Source organism: Manis javanica, chromosome 14 (assembly GCF_040802235.1).
Source record: "Manis javanica isolate MJ-LG chromosome 14, MJ_LKY, whole genome shotgun sequence".
Taxonomy (NCBI): domain Eukaryota; kingdom Metazoa; phylum Chordata; class Mammalia; order Pholidota; family Manidae; genus Manis; species Manis javanica.
The window spans coordinates 381,748-400,164 of record NC_133169.1 but is presented as its reverse complement, the minus strand read 5'-3'; the positions used below and the strand labels follow the sequence as shown (position 1 = coordinate 400,164).

Below are 18,417 nucleotides of genomic sequence, written 5' to 3'. Positions count from 1 at the left end.
AGAATAGGGGGCACCCAGGACAGCCTTACAAAGAAGAAGTTCCACAGAAGTGAGAGATCATTTTCCCTTCTACCAAGGCCATCCCTCCCGACATCCTGATTCAGTGATACCCTTAGCCCATGACCCAAGTGCTTGACATTTTTCTCCAGGAATAATGACTCTATGCGTGTGTGCGTGTGTGTGTGTGTGTGCGTGCGTGCATGTATGTGAAAGACTGAGAGAAAAGCAGAGATCAGGGGGCATGAGAGAAGGAGAAACAGGCCTTGGGTTCCCAGAGGGGCTGGCCTGGATTCTAACTTTTACCCCGCACATTGCTTCTGTCATCAAAACATCTATGTAGGAAAAGAAATCGCCCATCTGAGAAGCAAGATTCTGCAGGCCCATTAGTTCACCAAACCTCCTTGTGCTGAGCCCTCTTTTGTTAAAAAAAAAAGAAAAGAAAGAAAGAAATTAGCAACTGGAGTCACACCCTCACCAAGCAAAATGTCTCTTTCACCTCTCTCTCGGCTTTTATGTGTCTACTCCTTTCTCTATTTACATTCTGGTCCCACCAAACAAACCAGTCCAGATGAAAATCTAAATATTTGAACAGCCTCTGTACCAAGGAGGCTCTGGGGGGAAAAATACATAGTGTATCTCTGACATCTGAAGTAAATGCTCTGACTTCTAAGAAAGCAAATTTGCCTGGGAAAAATCGGAGCAATTCCAGGAGGTAAAGCCTCATTTCTCCAGTGACCTAGAGAGAAATCGTGACTCACACACAGAGAAAGAAGCACGAAAGATTTTGGGTATCCACACCCCACGCCGTTTCCTGGGACTTCCCTACCTGCAAATTGTCATGTGATTTATGGAATAGAAACTAACATTAGTTGAACCCCTATTACTTCTGAGAACTTGGCTAAGAACCTTCTTTTTCTCATAATGTTTCCCCAAGTCCCCACAATAACCGTAACAAGTAGCATTTGTTTTCCACACTCACAGATGAGAGACTGAGGCTCAGTTACCAAGGCAGGATTTGAATTCAGAGTTTGTGAACTCTGAAGCTCCTCCTCTAACCCTGGTCTGATATTTGCTGTTCAAGGACCAGATATGGGCATTTAAGGTGGACTGTGCATGACACCTGCCTCCTTCTCCTTTGTGTTTCCACCAGGCGAGCATTGATGCCCCGTGTCTGGGTGTCCTGGCAGCAGAACTGTTCCTTTTGTGTTCCCACACCGATCCTTCAATCACACAACAAGCATTCTTAGGAATGTACCACCTCCTGCGCATTGCAAAGTTTCAGAGCGGTAAGGAGGATTCACCATCTTTTAAAGGGTTACTAAGAATCTGTTCCTATTTCACCTGTGGCTTCCAAGAAGGCTTCCAAGAAATCTGTAGATTTCTAAATCTTATCCTAAGATCCAGAGGTCTACTTTCTAAAATGTATTTTAACATTTTTTAGAATGATCACAAATGCTGGCCATGGCATAGCTGTTTCTCTAAGATCCACTAAGTATGGTACTTAAATTCATGTTGGGTGTTCATGGACAGGAATACTGGGTGGAGGCAGAGAAGAAGAGAGGTTACCAATGGAACTTTCAAAACAGAGGCATATGTTTTCCCTCTACTAGGCTCCCAAGTAGAATACTCAGACGGCTGCTTCAGTGCTGGGGGAAAATTAGCCCACAGCTAAAACAACCCTGCTCTGACAAGCCTAACAAATCATAAAGGCAAGAACTGAAAGTATCAAACTATCTTCAAGTAGCTAACAGAAAATTGGTTTGCTCTCCTATAATAAATGACTACTAAAAAATTATATTAACATCGATAACACAGGGCAAATGATTCCTGAGAGATGGGAACAAATGAGTGGGGTCTACACCTGCCTGAGTTTATCACCTGAAGTCCGTTTCTAGGCTGCAGCACAGAAAGTAGCAATCCCATGGTGTCACCACATGGAAGAGACAGAGCTGGGAACCCAGAGAGGTCAAGGGGGCCAGAGTTCTCAGGGAAATGTGCAGAGACGGGTGCACAAAGAGAGAGCTCCAGAGAGCTGCAGAGGGTCCGCTTTAGCCACTTGGCCGTGTAGAGGTCAGAACATGCACGTGAGGGAACCACCTGAGACAGGCAGGGGCAGGAGAGACACCCAAATGATTCAAAATTTCCCGTAACTCCCGCAGGCTGGGAATAGCCCCCATAACTATAAGCCAGAATTTAAAAACATAATTCACAAGTGGCAAGGTAGAGCATTCAAAGGGATTTTGCCTCATTAGGGGGAAAAGTGATCCCTAGACAAAATTTGCTTTAATGCGACTTAATAAAGCTTCAAAAGAAGACCTAAAGGTATCAAGTGATTTCCAAATACTTTAACTACTCATCAGGGCCAAACTCAAGGCTACTTCTAGGACTACAGGAAGTCTAGCACTCGACAGGTCCAAATCGACAATGCCTGACATTCAACAAAAAATTACTAGGTGTGCAAAGAAGTAGGATACAACCCATATGAGGAAAAACCTAAACAAAAGCTGACCCAGAAATAACACAAATGATGGAATTAGTAGAAAGAGACATTAAAACAGTTAATATGACATTTCATTTTTCTAAGGACTTTGAAGAAAGGATGAACTTGTTAAGTAGAGGCATAGAAAAATTTCTAAAAGACCCAAAGTGAACCTCTGGTAATGAAAACTATAGTATCTGAGATGAGAAACTCTCTGGCAGGGATTAACAATGTAATCTGAAAGAGATCCACAGAAAAAAAAAAGACATTTCATTTAGAGAAACCAAAGCAGCAAGTTTCTCACCATAAACAATGACAGCCATAGACAGTGGAGTGACCTCACACAGTCCTCAAAGAAAAACCATCTATCTAGAATTTTAAACCAGCAAACATCTTTCAAAAACAAAGTGAAATCAAGATATTTTCAGATTTACAAGACCCAGTAGAATTTATCACCAGCAGACCTGCACTGTCAGAGATATTAAAGGAAATCCTTCAAGAAAAAAAAATGAACCCGCTGAAAATCTACATCTACAAAAAGGCACAAAGAGCACTGGATTGCAACTGTATACGTTAATATTAATTTTTTCTTGATTTTTCAGTCTCCTTAAATGATAATTAACTGTTTAAAGCAAAAAATAACAATATAAAAGCTAAATATATAACAAAAATAGCACAGAGGCTTGAAAGGGAGTGAAGTATGAATACTGTTTAAGGGTCTTATACACAAAGCTATGAAATATCACTGAAAAGCAACCTGTGATGTTAAAGATGTAGAATGTAAACTCTAAAGTGGCCACGTAGAAATACAGCAAAACATTATACATACTCCAGCCAAAATGGAGATAAAATAGAATCATAAAAAGCAATCAAAAGAAGACAAAAAAGAGGACAAAATAGAAGAACAGATGGGGAAAACAGACAACAAATCGTGAAATGAAGACTTAAACCTGTCCAGAATAAATGTAAATATTCTGAATACTTCCAGTGGAAAAGCAGAGATTACCAGTTGGATAAAAAGCAAAACTCAACTATTTGCTGCCTATGAAAAATCCATTTTAAATATAATGACACAAATTGAATTAAGAGTTAAATATTGGAAAATTATATACCATACCAATACTAGTCAAAAGAAACTGAAGCGACTGTATCAGTATCAAAAAATATATATTTCACAACAAAAAATGCTTCCAGGGAAAAAGAGTAGATAATTTCTTAGTGACTAAATAAGAAGATGTAACAGTCCTAAATATTTATGTATCTGTATGCAAAAATATATTTTTAAAAATCAAAGTACACTTAAGAAAAACTGATAGAATTGCAAGGATAAACATCTGTAATTACGGTCAGATAATTCAGTACCTCTCTCTCAGTAATTCATAATTAAGCAGAAAATCGATAAGGATATAGATTCAAGCCAACTTGACCTAATGGATCTTTACAGAACACTCCACCAGTATTCAAGGGAAAACAGAAAATTTACCAAGGTGGACCATATTCTAAGCCATAAGACAAGTCTCAAGAAATCAAATGGTATTTAAGTCATACAAATACAATCTCTGGCAAATTTAGAGTTAAATTAGAAATCGAAACCCCAGATATCTGGAAAATCCAAAATATATGGAAACTACATAATCTACTTCTAAACAACCCACGTGTCAAAAAAAAAAAGTAATAAAAAAAGGAATTGAAAGTACTTTGAACTAAATGAAAATGAAATACAAAATTCCAAAATTTATGGGATGGAGCTAAACAAGCTCCCAGAAGGGGAATTAATAGCACCCTATGCCTGTGTTAGAACAGAGAGAAAAGGTCTCAAATCAGTGACCTCAGCTTCCACCATGAGAAGTGGAGGAAGAGCAAAAAGAATGCAAAGTTAGCAGAGGAGAGGAAGAAATCAAGATCAGAACAAAACAAAAACAAGCAGAAAGCAGAGAAACAGTAAGAGAAAAGCAATGAAGCCAAAAGCAGTTTCCTTGAGAAGATTGGGGGGAAATCAGAGATTACCAATACCAGAAGTAAGAGCAATGATGTCACCAGATGGTCTGTGGGTAATAGAACAACAGTGAGGGATATCATGAACAACTTTATGCCAATACATTTGACAACTTAGATAAAATCAATGAATTTGTTGAAAGATACAAACTTGCAAAGCTCACTCAAGAAGATTTAACCTGAATACTCTGTATCTATCAAAGAAATTGAGCTAAAAACCTTCTTGCAAAGAAAACTCCAGACTGAAGTGATCTAGCAAACATTTAAGGAAGAAATTATACACATTCTTCCAGAAATGTGAGGAGAATACTTGGCCACTCATTCTATGAGGCCAGTATTACTCTGACACCAAAACCGCATAAAGACATTACAAGAAAAATAAATACAAAAAACTACTGACCAATGTTCCTCAGGACATAGATGCAAAAGCTTTTAACAAGCTTAGCAAATCAATTATTACAATACATAAAAGAACTAATGTATCATGTCATGTGGAATTTGTCCCAGGAGCGCAATGGCAATTCAACATTTGAAAAGCAATCAGTGTAACATAACACGCAGTTTCATACTAACAGATGAAAAAATATGACTACATGATCATTTCAGTAGATACAGAGAAAGCATTTGATAAATTACGATATTCATTCCTGATGGAAACTCATAGAAAACTAGGACTAGACAGGGAATTTCTCCACTTGCTGAAGCGTATCTGTGAAAAAGATAAAGCTAATATCATACTAATAGTGAAACTGAATGACTTCCCCAAAAGATCAAGAAAAAGACAGGGATGTGTGGTATCATTACTTCTACTCAGCACTGTGCTGGACAGAACAGAATAAACAGTTCAGAAATAAGTCCACACATATGTGGTCAAGTGATTTTCGACAAAGATTCAAAGGCAATTCTATAAGGAAAGGATTAATTTCAATAAATGATGTTGGACAAATTGGTTATTAATATGCAGAAAATAAAAGCTAATTCAAATGGACAAGAGAACTAAATGTAAAACTTAAAACTAGGAAAGTAGGAGAAGTCATCATACCTTGGGTTAGGCAAACATTTCTTAAATGCACAACTGAAAGCACGATCTATAAATAGGGGGAAAAAAAGATAAAATAAGTATTTCTGTTTTTGAAAGACACTGTTAAGGGAATAGGTGAGCCAAAGACTAGGAGAAAATATTTGCAAGTTACGTATCTGATAAAAGGCTTGTATCCTGAATTTTAAGAACACTCAAAGCTCAATAAGGAAACAGATTACCAAAGTTAAAAACAGCATTAGGTTTGAATAACCATTCCACCAAGAAGCACCCAAGGCAGGGAGACCCATCACGGGAGGTTCAAAAGAGGGTCATAAAAGGAATGCGAGCTAAAAGCTGCGATGAGATCCCACTACCCGCCCATCAGAATGTCTGCAATTGAGAAGGCAGGCCCCCCACGTGTCAATAAGGATGTGAAGCGGCTGGAACCCCCCTACGCTGCTGCAGGGAAGGGGACATGGTGCGAGTTTGGAAGATCATGGGGCAGGACCCTAAAAGTTACACATGCATCTAACACACGAGTCAGTCGTTCCACACGTAGTACTTGCCTAAGACAAATGAAAGCAAGCATCCATAAGAGGCTTGTTGACAAACTGGCGGCCCTCCGAGTGCCCCGGTGGGTGGGTACTGTGCACACGGCAGGATAGCGCGCCTCAGGAAATGGAGACAGCCATCCACGCACAGCCGCCAAGTAGCAGCATGAGTCCACTCACATAAAATTAGAAAACACAGACTTGGCAGAAGGCAGGCCAGTGGTTGCCTTTGGGTCCAGGTTGTCTGCCAGTGTGGGGGGTTAAAAAGGACCTGGTTTTGGGGGCAATGAATGGGGTGGGTGGCTGGCTGGTGTTTGACTGCACTAGTGTTTTCATGGTTATGTGCATCTATGAAAATCAGCCAAATTGGACAGTTAAGTAGTTTATCCGCTACATCCCTATAAAGCTGTTAAGGAGCTCACAGACATTATTTAAAACTGGCTTTCTCTGGAACTAAGGACATCTGTCCCTGCAGCTTCCGCTGGGAGCTCCTGGCTGTCCTGCAGCCACTCCCCCAGCTCTTTGCAAGAGACCCCAAGTCCACTCCCCTAGACTGTCCAGCCAGTGGCTCTCCCAGAACACAGGACGCGTGTCTGAGGGCCTCACTGTATCTGACATCCGGCCAACCTATGAAAGTTATGTATTCATCCTATTCACAGAGGCCTCTCTTAAACATTGCATAAGCTCTGGGCCAGTACAGCCACAATATTTCATCAGACTGAACTATCACATAGTTAAATATCCAGAAAACTTAGGTCCCCAGAACAGGGTAGAAGAGGGGTCTGGAAAGGGAAACATGTGCAAAGAGCCAGTGACCAAGTAAAAACCTTGAGCTCTTTTCTTTGACGCAGCAGATATTGAAAAAAATAAAACTACAATGTGCAAGCCCGGAAATCATTGCCTTTCCTTCTCTCCCTCTGAAATGGAATTCCTGCCCAAGATCTTGCAAAGGGACAAAACCAAATTTGCTCAGGTAACTCAGCCCCCACTTTATCCCACGGCTTTTCTTTCATGTGTATTATTACTTTCAGTAGCAACTTATGGCAAGGGTTTACATTTGCAGTAAATTTTTTCCATTTTTAAAAAATGTAGTGAAGCAAAGAGTGAACAATATATGGAGTATTTGGCCCCCCGAGTTCCATGTTAATCACTAGGGTGCCTATTTTTCCTGATGGCAGCAATTTATCCGACTTTATTTAACCCTCATAGAATGCAAGTGAGGTGGGCATTTCCTAGTTTTATGCTTTGTTTGTCTGGCTAACAAACAGGTCACTAAAAAGGAGGAAGTTCTAGCAAAATTAATGGAGTCACCAATCAACAGGCTTTTCAGTAGTAGTATAATTTACTCAGAAACTATCAAAATACTGTGATACAGATTTTTAAAAACCTATTAAATCAAAATATTTTTAAGTGATAAGCCTGAGCACCAAGTACATAGTTTTTACACTGACCCCACCCTCGGGAGGCCCTGGGGCTCTCTAGCCCTGGGTCCCTCAGGTTCTTCAAAGCTGGGAGGTCCAGCACAGCAGAGCTGCCGGGGAGCCCCTCCGGCCACACCGTCTCGGACCAGGAGGGTTCAGGTTCCTCCTAAAGCCACAGATGGAGAACAGAGCCTCCCCTCCCGTGGCTGAGACAGAGGGCGCTGTGGGCGCCGAGCAGGTGCAGGGCCGAGACATCGCACACAGCACGACTGGACGCTGCAGGGACGTCCTGTGTGCTTGTCTGCACGACTGCACGGCTTCCAAGACCGAGCATTCTTGGTCCACCTCCCCTCAAAAACCGCAAGCCTGATTGATGATGTTGTTCATTTGCATGAAGAACGACCTGTGTGGGTTTACTAGAAACTCCTACGCCCCCCATCCTCCCCTCCAGTACCCTGGAGACAGACCCTGAGCGTGGCTGGGCTAGTGAGCCCAGGACCGCAGCCTCCCCTGGGCCGATGCCAAGCCACCCACAAGGCTCTCCGTGCCTGCGCCCAGGCCCACCGTCCTGTCTGACAGGAGCCTGACGTCCTGCACACTTAGAAACCCTCCCGTTTGGGGCGTATGCTCTGGCTTCCACATTCAGTTCCAGCTGTGAGGCTGTGCAGGCCTAGGGCCGGCTCTGCACACAGGAGCAGCTGGGAACCCGGGCTGAGGGCTTTCCGAGGCAGACTGGGACTGGGGGAGCGAGGTTCTCAGGTGGAGCTGGGGACCAGGAGGATCCCCAGTCCAAGGGTGCACACAGTAGGGCGAGCATCGAGGTTTGTGGCAAGAGGGTGAGAAGCAGAGCACCTTCACACAGGAGAACGGGGTTTTTTGAAAAGCAGCTGACTGAGTAAGGGGCTGCCCTGCGGAGTGGCCACTGTGAGAGAGGACGCCACATTCCTGGGGGCCCGCGAGTCCCAGACTAACCGGCAGCAGCAAAAGAGCCACACCCAGAAAACTAGAAACCCCCGCGCACAGGAGCAGAGAGGCAGGGTCTCCACATGACGAATCTATTTATGAGAAGAGGCTCCTCACAGATTTGTGACTTAAAAAATAAAGGTAGGTCAAACATGGAGAAATAAACGACAAGTGAATATCAGTTATGCAGTATGTTATGCAGCTATCACAGTGACTGTCATTGGAACTGTGTAATAAGATGGTATAATAGGGACACAGAGGAGGAGAGAAAGGCCTCCCTCAAGTCCAGCCCGTCCCATGTGACTGGTATGTCTCTGAAGAGCCATGTGTTGGCCACATTTATAAGGTGACCCTCTCATTTGATGCACTCCACTGTCCCCCATGGACCCTAACACCAGCTCCAGGTCCCACTGGGACTTGCTCCTTCTACAGCTTTTAAATAGACATTGAAATAAAGTATTTCTTTGAGTAAACAAATATTCTAAAGAGATCAGTCCCCCTTACAATGATTTCTTTTTAATTCAACATCTTAAAGAATAAAATCTGGCTTTCTTAAAGCAGGACAAACTTAATAAAATTCAGTCCACTTCTCCAAGCCTCAGCGGCCCACCTTTGGCTTCTTCCACAGCTGTAAAGAATATGTCCTCGCTCAGACCTCAGTCCTGCCCTACCCACCAAAAAGAGCTACATTTCATCCCCTTAAAGGGGCTGCAGAACAGCTTTTGTTGACAAGAGCGGTTTCCTCCTGTCCTTGGAAGAATGACTATATGTGTACGTATGTGTGTATTATATGCAAGGACGTGATACATACATACAAAAAGAGAAAATGTGGCTCATTCATCTTCCTTAACCAAATGATCCCCATCACATAATTCTGCTCACATTTTGTGTCCGCAGATAATCCTCTTAAAAGGGGTTGTCGGGGTGGCAGCTTCACTGCGGACATAAGGGCTTTTTCTCTTCCTGCTCCCTGATCTTTCCCTGGGAGACCCTCGGCCACCCTACCTTTCGGGCTCCGTCCCCTCCTGCGTCTTCCGCTCGTCAAGCTTGTTTCTGATCTGAGCAAACCCACTTCCAAAGCTGAGGAAAGCCACAATAATCTCCAATAGTTGAACAGCTAACCTGGGGCAAAGTCGACATTGGACGGTTCCTTCTCATTTTAATGCCCCAGTTCTCCACGTCCCCCGGGCCCGCCCCAGAGCTGACTTAACCAAAGGAAGTGTTTTCATTGCTTTAAAAATCATAAGAATAAGCACAAAAGTAATTCAGTTTGAACGATAGTCCTCTTCATGCCGACACAGTAGTAAATATAATCCTTGACTTGCTTCTTGGGGGAGGAAGCCGGAACGGCTGAGTCCCACCCACCCCGGAGGTCAGCCGCCGCCTCTGCCGCAGGAAGGCCTGAGCACGCCTCCCCCTGGTTTCAGATCATAGGGCAAAGCCTGCAGCCCTCCTTGCTGACCGACTTCGTGTGGACCCTCCTGATGGCCCTCTCCACGGCCGATGGCTCCACGGCGTCCGAGGCGGCCACCCTCCTGCAGCTGATCCTGGAGCATCACACCCACAAGGTCACCGCGGTGAGGCGCCAGCCCCGAGCGGGAGCGGCCACTCTCTGATGCTCTTTCTGCCTTTATTGCATGTCTTCTTTTCATATCTATTCACCTCTATGGCTCGTTATATCACGTTGATATTTTTTGTGTGAAATATTTCAGGCATACAGAAAAGGCTCCCAATACCCATCATGCCAAATCATAGCATTTCACCGTTTTTGTTTCGCATTTTTAAAATAAATACATTAGTAACAAGGAAATAGGACAGCTGTAGTTGAAAGGCCCTGTGTGACCATTAAGGGCCCTCAGCTTGCAGGAGGGCCGGCCACTTAACTGTGGGGCCCAGCGTAATACGGAATGTGCGGCTTCTTGTTCAAAACACAGGAAAGGACTGTAAATGAGCAAATACACGGGGTGTTTCCCTTTCCCCCACCATTTCTCTCAATTTGCCACTGTGTTTTTAGTTTCTATTTTATGTCTCTGTTAGTAAAGGCAACAACTAAAACTTTAAATTGTGAGCAGGAATTTTACCACCCAGCTTCAGATTGTTCAGTGCCGGTTATACATGTAAGTGTGAGAGATTCATCTCAACAAAATAATGCAACTCGTACTTCACGGCATCCTTACCCCAGAAGTGGAAGCACTGCACCGCTGACCCCACATGTCTGCTTCACTCCGGCCATGCACACTGCCTCTAACACGCATCGCCCTCCACCCCCGGCTTATTGGTCAGCAAGGAAAGATTGAAAGGCAGGGAGGTTGCAGGTGGCCCTTTTTCTCTCCTCCTGTGGCATCATTTCAGCCTTCCACAGAGCCCAGGGCTGCTTCCTGAGGGGTGTTCCCAAAGGCCGGCTCCGCTGAGGGAGCTCTGGGGGCCCAGGACAGCCCCTCTCTGACCCAGTCGTGGCTCATCCAGAACTGTGAGGAGGCCCAGTGGTGCCATGCAGAGTTCCTGCAAAGGAGAAGCCAGCCAGAGACTAGGCGTGTACCACCAGCCTCCCCTCTGGAAAATCTCTCAACACAAAGGAAAACTCCACAGAACTGGGGTCTGGCAGTTAGGCGCCCCACCCCAGCTCCCACAAAGAACCCCACTGCTCAGCACCGTGGGCTCTTGTCCTAAACGGGGTCAGCTTCTGAAGTCAGTCATGAGGAAAAATTGTGTGTGGTTAAATTATCCCTGAGAACCCCTGTATTACACTTTGATACATGGATTTATAATCTCTGAGTAATCCTAATGTGGCAGATCTCTCCTTGAGGACTGAAGCCGTGGGGTCTGTGCAGACCAGTGTCAGCATCTCCCACTTGCATGCGGAGCCTCAGTCCTGCATGACGTAACCCTTCACTTGTCATTTTTTTTGTTCAGGGCAGAGGGTTATGCACAGGTAGTTAAGTTATATGTGAGGCCGTTGCAATGGGACTTAAGGTCACATCAACCAAGTGCTCAGCTTATGTTTCCTAGAAGTATTTTCAAACTAAGAAGGGAGGTGATCTCAGTGGATTAAATCTGACATTGAACATACAACCATTCAGTGGAGATGAATTCCAGATCCAGCTAGAATGAATACAAAGGGGAAAAATAAAGCTGGCATGAGGCCATGAGCAGAGCCTGTGAGGCTAGGGCCCAGCACTGACCAAGCCGGGCCGTCCCCCATGCGGCTCGCCTCTCCCATGGGCAGATCCATCTTCCTCAGCCGTCAGACACTTTTTTGAACTATGTGGTTCTATTGTTATTCCGTTCCGTTATCTTGACTTTCTTCTCAACACTTGGGTTATACATGTGTTTTCTATGTTGAGCTTATGTGTCTTACATAATGAAGTCTAACCCCACAAAATAAACTTTTTTTTAAAAAAAGGGTATTTTCCCACCATCAGTCACGGCACAGGTTTATTCCTCATCCCAGTAGTAAATATCTCGCGGTGGCGGTCACACTCCTAGATCGCTTCCTGCGAGTGCCGGCCACCGTCCTGGTCGTGCTGAGAGGGCCTGACTTCACAGGTCCAAGAAACGCCTCGGTTTGGAGTGGCCGTGGGACAGGAGACGCCTGTTGACTCGTGCAATTGTTTTTCCAGGTGTCCAAGATCGTGGATGCTATTTATAAGCAGCTGTGTAGAAACTCCTCCCACGTCGTGAAGGACGCGATGCTGCAGATCATCACCTTGCTGACACGCACCTACCCTAAGACGGTCATCTTTCAGCTTATGGACTGTCCGGTCCCTGCAGACAAGTAAGGCCCCCACGCCTTCCACAAGGGTTTGCTCACAGCCTGCAGAGCCAGAGAGACGGGAGCCAGGCAGGTCTGGCTGCCTGCATGCTCAAAGAGGCCACATCGTGGGGGATGAGTGCAGGGCCTGAGTAAGATCTCGTATGTTTCTCACATCCGTGTATACTACCTGGCTCACCGTAGACCGTCAAGAAAAGATCAGTCACTGGTGTTGATCCAAGGCTTTAACTGTGTTCTGCTGCATATCCCAGAGGAAAGAACCTCTCTTCAAAGGGGTAATAGGCTTTTCTCCCCAATACGTGGTAAAATTCAGTAGGTTTTTTTTCCTTGTTTATGAAGGACAGATGTAAGGTACTTCAACCCACTAATAAGATAATGACACATTGAAATTCCCAGATATAATTGGGAGTCCCCTGTCCTTTAACTGTTGATCTGAAATTCATGGCCCACAATCACAATAAATATTTAAGAAGAAAAGAATGCCGATGTGGTCCTGCAGATGCTGTGGTCCCAGCAGGCCCATAGAAGGCCTTGCTCAGGGACTTCAGCCCTTTTCTGCAGCTGGTACACTGGAAAGGAAGGCATTGTTTCTCCACTATAAACAGGGTAAAATGCAGGAAGTTTTATTATGGCAAATATTCAGGCTTTGGAAACAATTGACCTGAACCATATCCCAGCCATGAGGTGGTCCACAATCCCCCAGCTGTGAAATGAGGAACGTTTTTTATAAATCTGTTATATGAGCTGATGTCTATGAAAGATGCATTGAAATCAACAAAATTCTAGACCAATTATATGACAACTTCCTTTTTCCAACTCAAAGATGGTATTTATTTAGGAAGCTTTACTATTTAGAAAATTCCTGGAAACCAAATTCTCATTTCAAACTAAGTTTGCTGTGTGTGTGTGTGTGACACCAGCCTTCCAGCACTTTGTGGAAGAGAGGGTATCTGCCCACACTGACATAAGATAAACGGTGCCAATGACTCCAATACCAGCAATATGTCCTGAGGAGGTACAGAAAGCGTGATTGGTTAGGTTGGACCTAATTAAAACGGTCGCCCACAGGCTTTGTGAAATACTAGGCAAGGTTTGGGGAAGGCTAGGATTTGGAGGGAAGCTAAACCAGAGAAACACGGGAAGATCTGATCACAGAAATATGGCCAAGAGGTAAGGGACCAAGACAGGGGGAGTGGGGTACAGTGTGGCCATGGCTCTCAGAGGGAGAGCAGGTGGGAGTGGCTCCAATGCATCTCAGGAGCTGGGCACATCCGGGCCCCTGGGCCAGGCCCTCGAAGCAAAGGCTGACACAGCGTTCAGAGCCTGCAGGGCTGACCGGGCACCAGGAATATGTCACTGAAGAAGCATGATGTCCCCTCAGGGGCCTGTGTGCTGCCACGGGCATGCAGTAGAGTGGTTCCTAAATGTGCCATCGTAGGAGAAACCTTGCAGAGAGGCTGGGCATGTAAGGAAGGGGCTGGGGACCAGAGGGGTGGCCAGAAGACGAGGACCTAGTCACTCTGTGTTGCTAAGAGTGTGACATTTGGCAAAACAGCCCCCTCCTCTGAGCTCTGTTTTTAAATTTAATTTTCTAATTTTTAATTCATGTTGTTAGTTTTCTATGTTGTTTTGCACCTAGTTAGTTCTATCCACTGGCCTCTATTTGTATGTTAATCTGTATTTTCATGCCAGTCTTTAAATACTCTATTACCCTGGACAGACAAGGTCACAGGCAGGCGGGACAGAGAATGGTGTACGCACAGGGAGCTGGCCAGTTCCAGACGTCAAGCTGGGCAGATGTTTAAATACCAGCAGGAAATGAACTTGCAGGCCTGCAGACTGTGTTTTCCAGAAGATCTTATGGAAGCTCATTCTCTGCTGTCAAGAACATCCTTTCGAAGTAGGATATCAGTTTGTTTTGGACGGGTCTGCAGTGTCTCTGCTGTGTAAACATATAAACCAGGACTCTCCCTGAGCCATGTCACAGTCACACATGGGACATGAATACCTGCGGTGGCTACCGGGGGCTGTGTCTGCAGCCCCCCTGATGGACCTCAGGGCTGTGTCTGCAGCCCCCCTGACGGCCCCGGGGGTGCATCTGCAGCCCCCCTGATGGCCCCGGGGGTGCGTCTGCAGCCCCCCTGATGGCCCCGGGGGCTGTGTCTGCAGGTCTCTGCTACTAATGTGGCATGCAGCCGGTTCTGAGTCAAGCGTGGCCCCTCACATGCTGCAGACAATTTTGCTGATCCTGAAAGGGAAGCCCGGGCAGACGCAGGACAGCCCAATGGAAAAAAGACGCTTCTCTATGGATGCTGCCAACATGATGCCTGTGGTGGTAAATCACGCACGACTGTGCCCTTTCCCCAGCCATAAACATCCCCGCCCACCCGCTTGGCGCAGTCCTGCGCTCAGTGTTCATTCGCCCCACACACACCTACTCAGTGTGCACCGTGAACCATGCCTGGCCACAGGGCCATCAGTTCCGGTGAGAGACACAGACAAGAAAGCGGAGCAAACGGCTGCCTCTCATTAGCCATCCCTCTGCCCTGGGCGTTAGGCGCACAGGGACCTGCCTTCTTCACGCCCCGTGTGAGGGGGGCTGGGGCCATGCCCTCCTAGGGAACGGGGCTGCTTCCTGCTGGCTGGCAGCCAGGGCACAGTGGACAGGGCCCTGGAAGCCCATGGCCAGAGCACCTCAGCACAGCTCCTGTCCTTGAATGATGGGCACACACTGCTGCCCGGCTTGCTTCAAGGGGGTGGGGGCTGCACAGTCTCCCACCCTCCGCACAGTGAGGGGTTTCGAGGGAGAAGACACCACCGGCATCCTTTTCTCCTGCAGGCATGCCAGGCCCTGTGCACACTGCTGCCTATGAAGTCTTACAGGAAGCCGGTGGCCCAGTTCTTCCCCCAGCTCCTGATGGCCCTCCTACTTCAGCTGTTTTACAGCAGCAGCCTGAGACTGACCACTGGGGAGAGGCCTTTGTGAGATGGTGTTGTTATTTGAGACTGAATAAGGGCTGTCAGTCATTTACACCCCATATCCGGTATCCGTATCCCGGGGGCAGGGCACCCCTTCCCTGCAGACTCCTCCTCTCAGGAAGGCAGAATATCCCCAGAAAAGCCAGTCCTCAGTACCTAGAGGCAGCTGACCTCCCCGGAGTGTGTGTGGGGTTGAAGAGCTGCCCCGCAGAACAGGTTGATTCCTGCAGCCACAAGGTCCCTGGGGGGAGAGCAGGGATTTTACAGTCCGTAGACAGGTCCACCCCGCATCCCAGGTGCTGCTCATCGGGGAGGCGGACAGCAGCTGGCCAGCTCCCTCTCTGCGAAACGGCCCCTTTCCCAAAGCTGCATCCTGCCCGGGATGGAACGAGAAGGTAGGGCACACACACTTAACTCCATGGCAGCCACTGCCCAGCGGTGACCCTGCTCCCTTCTGGGGCCAGGTTTGCCCAGGACGCCCTGCGGGCTCTGCTGAGTTGCTCCGGACTGCAGCAGGTGGACTGTGCTCTCGAGAGAAGGAACTTATGGAGCCAGTGTTCTCATGAGCTGTCTCACCACCATGGGATCCACCTCATCGCCAAGTAAGAACAGGTCTTTGCACGGGGTCTCAGCCCACTTGCCCCTCCTTCTGCAAGTCAGTCACTCCCTCTTCCAAGTCTCTCCTGATGATCCGAGGTGCCATCTGATTTCTACTTCGCCACTCACTTTGAGGGGCTCTTATTCTGTGGCAATTCTCCCTTCCCTTGCCCTCTTGTCTAGCCCAGGTACCCAGCAACACAGAGCAGGCTGCTCCTCCGTCAGGTTCGGAGAGCTGGCAGGGAACCCGTTTCCCCATTCTGGCTCTGCAGGCATTAGACGGTTGTAGACGGACTTCCATTTTTAAGAGGGTCAACAAAACCTGCTCTCAGTGAGACAGACACACGTGGGACAATATAACAGAAAGGAATTTTACTTTTCTTGTACTAGAAAGGGTATTTCTTTCTCGTTAGCCTCTTTGTGAATAGCAAGCTTCTGATTAGAAATCAGGTCTTTCTGATGAGGAACCCAGACGCGCCGACTCACAGCCCCGTGGCCCATTGGGAAGCACTGACCCAGAAGGTGCCGTCCATCTGGTCTCGGTGCTTTCAAAACATCTGATTTGCGCGTGGATTTCAGGAGCACATCTTGTTTTGCGAGCGTGTGCTTCGCCCGCCCCTGCCGTGGCCCCGTTGAGTCACTCCACCCTGTAGCACCTCAGTTCATCTTGCTCAGGCATGATCTCTAGACCAGCAGGAACACATTGCCTGGGGGTTCAAAGCGCAGGATGCTTTGGCTCAGTCCCTGGTTGCTCGGTCAGAATCTGCACCTTAGTAAGAACCCGGGTGATCTGCACCACATTGAAGTTCGAGAAGCCCCAGTCTGGAGCACTGACCTGGGTCCTCAAAGGGGGTCTGTCACACCATCCTGCCCAATCCTGCCACTGCCCATCTGATCCAGGCCAGCCAGACGGCCACGTGTCAGGAGAATAGCTAAGGGCATCAGGGTACCCCACCTTCCTCCTGAGCAGCCCCGGAGAGCCCCGAACTCTTGGTCTTTATATCATTCAAGAGAAGAACTTGTTCTAAAGTCACAAAGGTGACCTGCGTAGCCATCTTGGATCAACAGTGTGACTCATTTTCCAGCCCTTTGCTCAGACATGGATGGCAGTTTGTGGCGACCAGGTGTTCTGCTCCATGGACTGGGTGGGAGCAACAGGAAAGAGAACGGGCATCAGGAGAGATGGCAGTGTCCAAGTACATGTTCCCAGAATTTGTGCAGAGCCCATACATGGGGCTGCTTGATGAGGGACTATTAGAGAATATCTTTCTTGTTATCTGGGTGGTAGAAAATAGGAAAATGATTCTTCGCGGCCATTAGCTGATGGGCAGGTGTCCCACCTTCTGTGCTGATGCGGCGCTTTGTCCTCCTTCACAGAACTCTCAGCGAGCATCACTTCCCGCAGTTCCCACAGACCCTGCAGTATCTCTACAAGCTCTCGGTGGAGGGGCTCAGAATGTCCGACAACAGTATCGTCACAATTACATTCCTCATGGAAGTGAGTCTGACTGGGAGACCGAGCAACCAGGTTCTATCTCCCGCCCCTACCCAGCCCTAAGTCAGCTCTCCACCCTTCACCTCCCTCCCCGAACCCTGGCGCTCACCCAGAGTCTGGCGGTGACGGCGCCTCAAGTCCTGGGCATGAGGTGGAGGATTACGAGAGCGTCGTGCCTCTGGCCTGCTCCGCGGGCTGGCTTTGGTCCTTTCCCAGGGGCCGGGGATTTGCGCAAACACTAATTTTCTTCTGTGTAGTACCAGATCATGTATCTCTACATGCTTGTTAAAGTGTATCACGGGCTAACTGGGTTCATGGAAGATGGAACACCTGGGGCCAAATAACACTGCAGACTCTCCAGTCCAAATAATGGGGTGAAGTGAAGATAAGGGGCTGTTTTACTTCTTAAAAGAGTGTTACACCATATATTTTAATGCCACGCTTGAGTCAAGGAAATCGAGGAAGCGCTCTTGCTTCTAAAAAGCATGTTGGAAGTTCTGTAAGTTGAAATGATCTGAGTCAAATCTAATTTTCCAAAAAAAATAATATATAGTAAGAAGTATTGGTCTAAGGGGCGAGGCCAAATATTTTCAGAGGTTTGACGTGAAGTCAGCCAAACTGGGAATTAACTGTACGTGCACATCCTTGCACTGTGCTGCCTGCTTGTGAAGCTCTCAGACGACGCATAAATCAGTTTGGCCAAGTGGTGCCGTGGCAAATCTAGTGTCTTTCAAACTGGCCTAATGCATGCAAATATCTCATTTTTATTATGGGACTTATTATTTTTGTTGTATTGTCTTTTAACGTACAAACATTAAGTCAGTCCAAAAAGCTCCCCTAAAATGCTACGTTCAGAAGAAATTTACAAGGTACATAAGACTGACATAAGCATCATTAATGTGACAGATCTGCATTAATGAGAACTAACTGCTTCTCCTGTCGTGAGTGGCATTATTTTTGTGAAAGTTCTTTGGCATCAGAAAGAATGCTCCTTGCTATGGGTGAACCGCTTGCCTGTCCCTCCGAGACTCAGTGGAGACCACATTCTTCCACTACTTTCTCTGATCGGAACTTCCGGGCAGCCCTGACCTGCCAGTTCATCTTGAGGCCACGTGGCTTTGTTATGAGCATGCATTCTAGTATT

The 18,417-nt window shown here is 46.8% G+C and overlaps 1 protein-coding gene across 1 annotated transcript in view; it reads left to right on the top strand.

Moving 5' to 3' along the window:
• Positions 1–18,417, top strand: part of MROH9 (maestro heat like repeat family member 9) — a 46,420-nt gene that overhangs the window by 14,936 nt on the left and 13,067 nt on the right. Inside the window, exons 7-14 of the mRNA XM_073221751.1 lie at positions 1,151–1,286; positions 6,901–7,019; positions 9,858–10,007; positions 12,051–12,205; positions 14,372–14,537; positions 15,042–15,184; positions 15,646–15,783; positions 17,156–17,276. Of these exons, the coding sequence (XP_073077852.1) occupies positions 1,151–1,286; positions 6,901–7,019; positions 9,858–10,007; positions 12,051–12,205; positions 14,372–14,537; positions 15,042–15,184; positions 15,646–15,783; positions 17,156–17,276 (1,128 nt within the window). The remainder of the gene's footprint in view (positions 1–1,150; positions 1,287–6,900; positions 7,020–9,857; positions 10,008–12,050; positions 12,206–14,371; positions 14,538–15,041; positions 15,185–15,645; positions 15,784–17,155; positions 17,277–18,417) is intronic.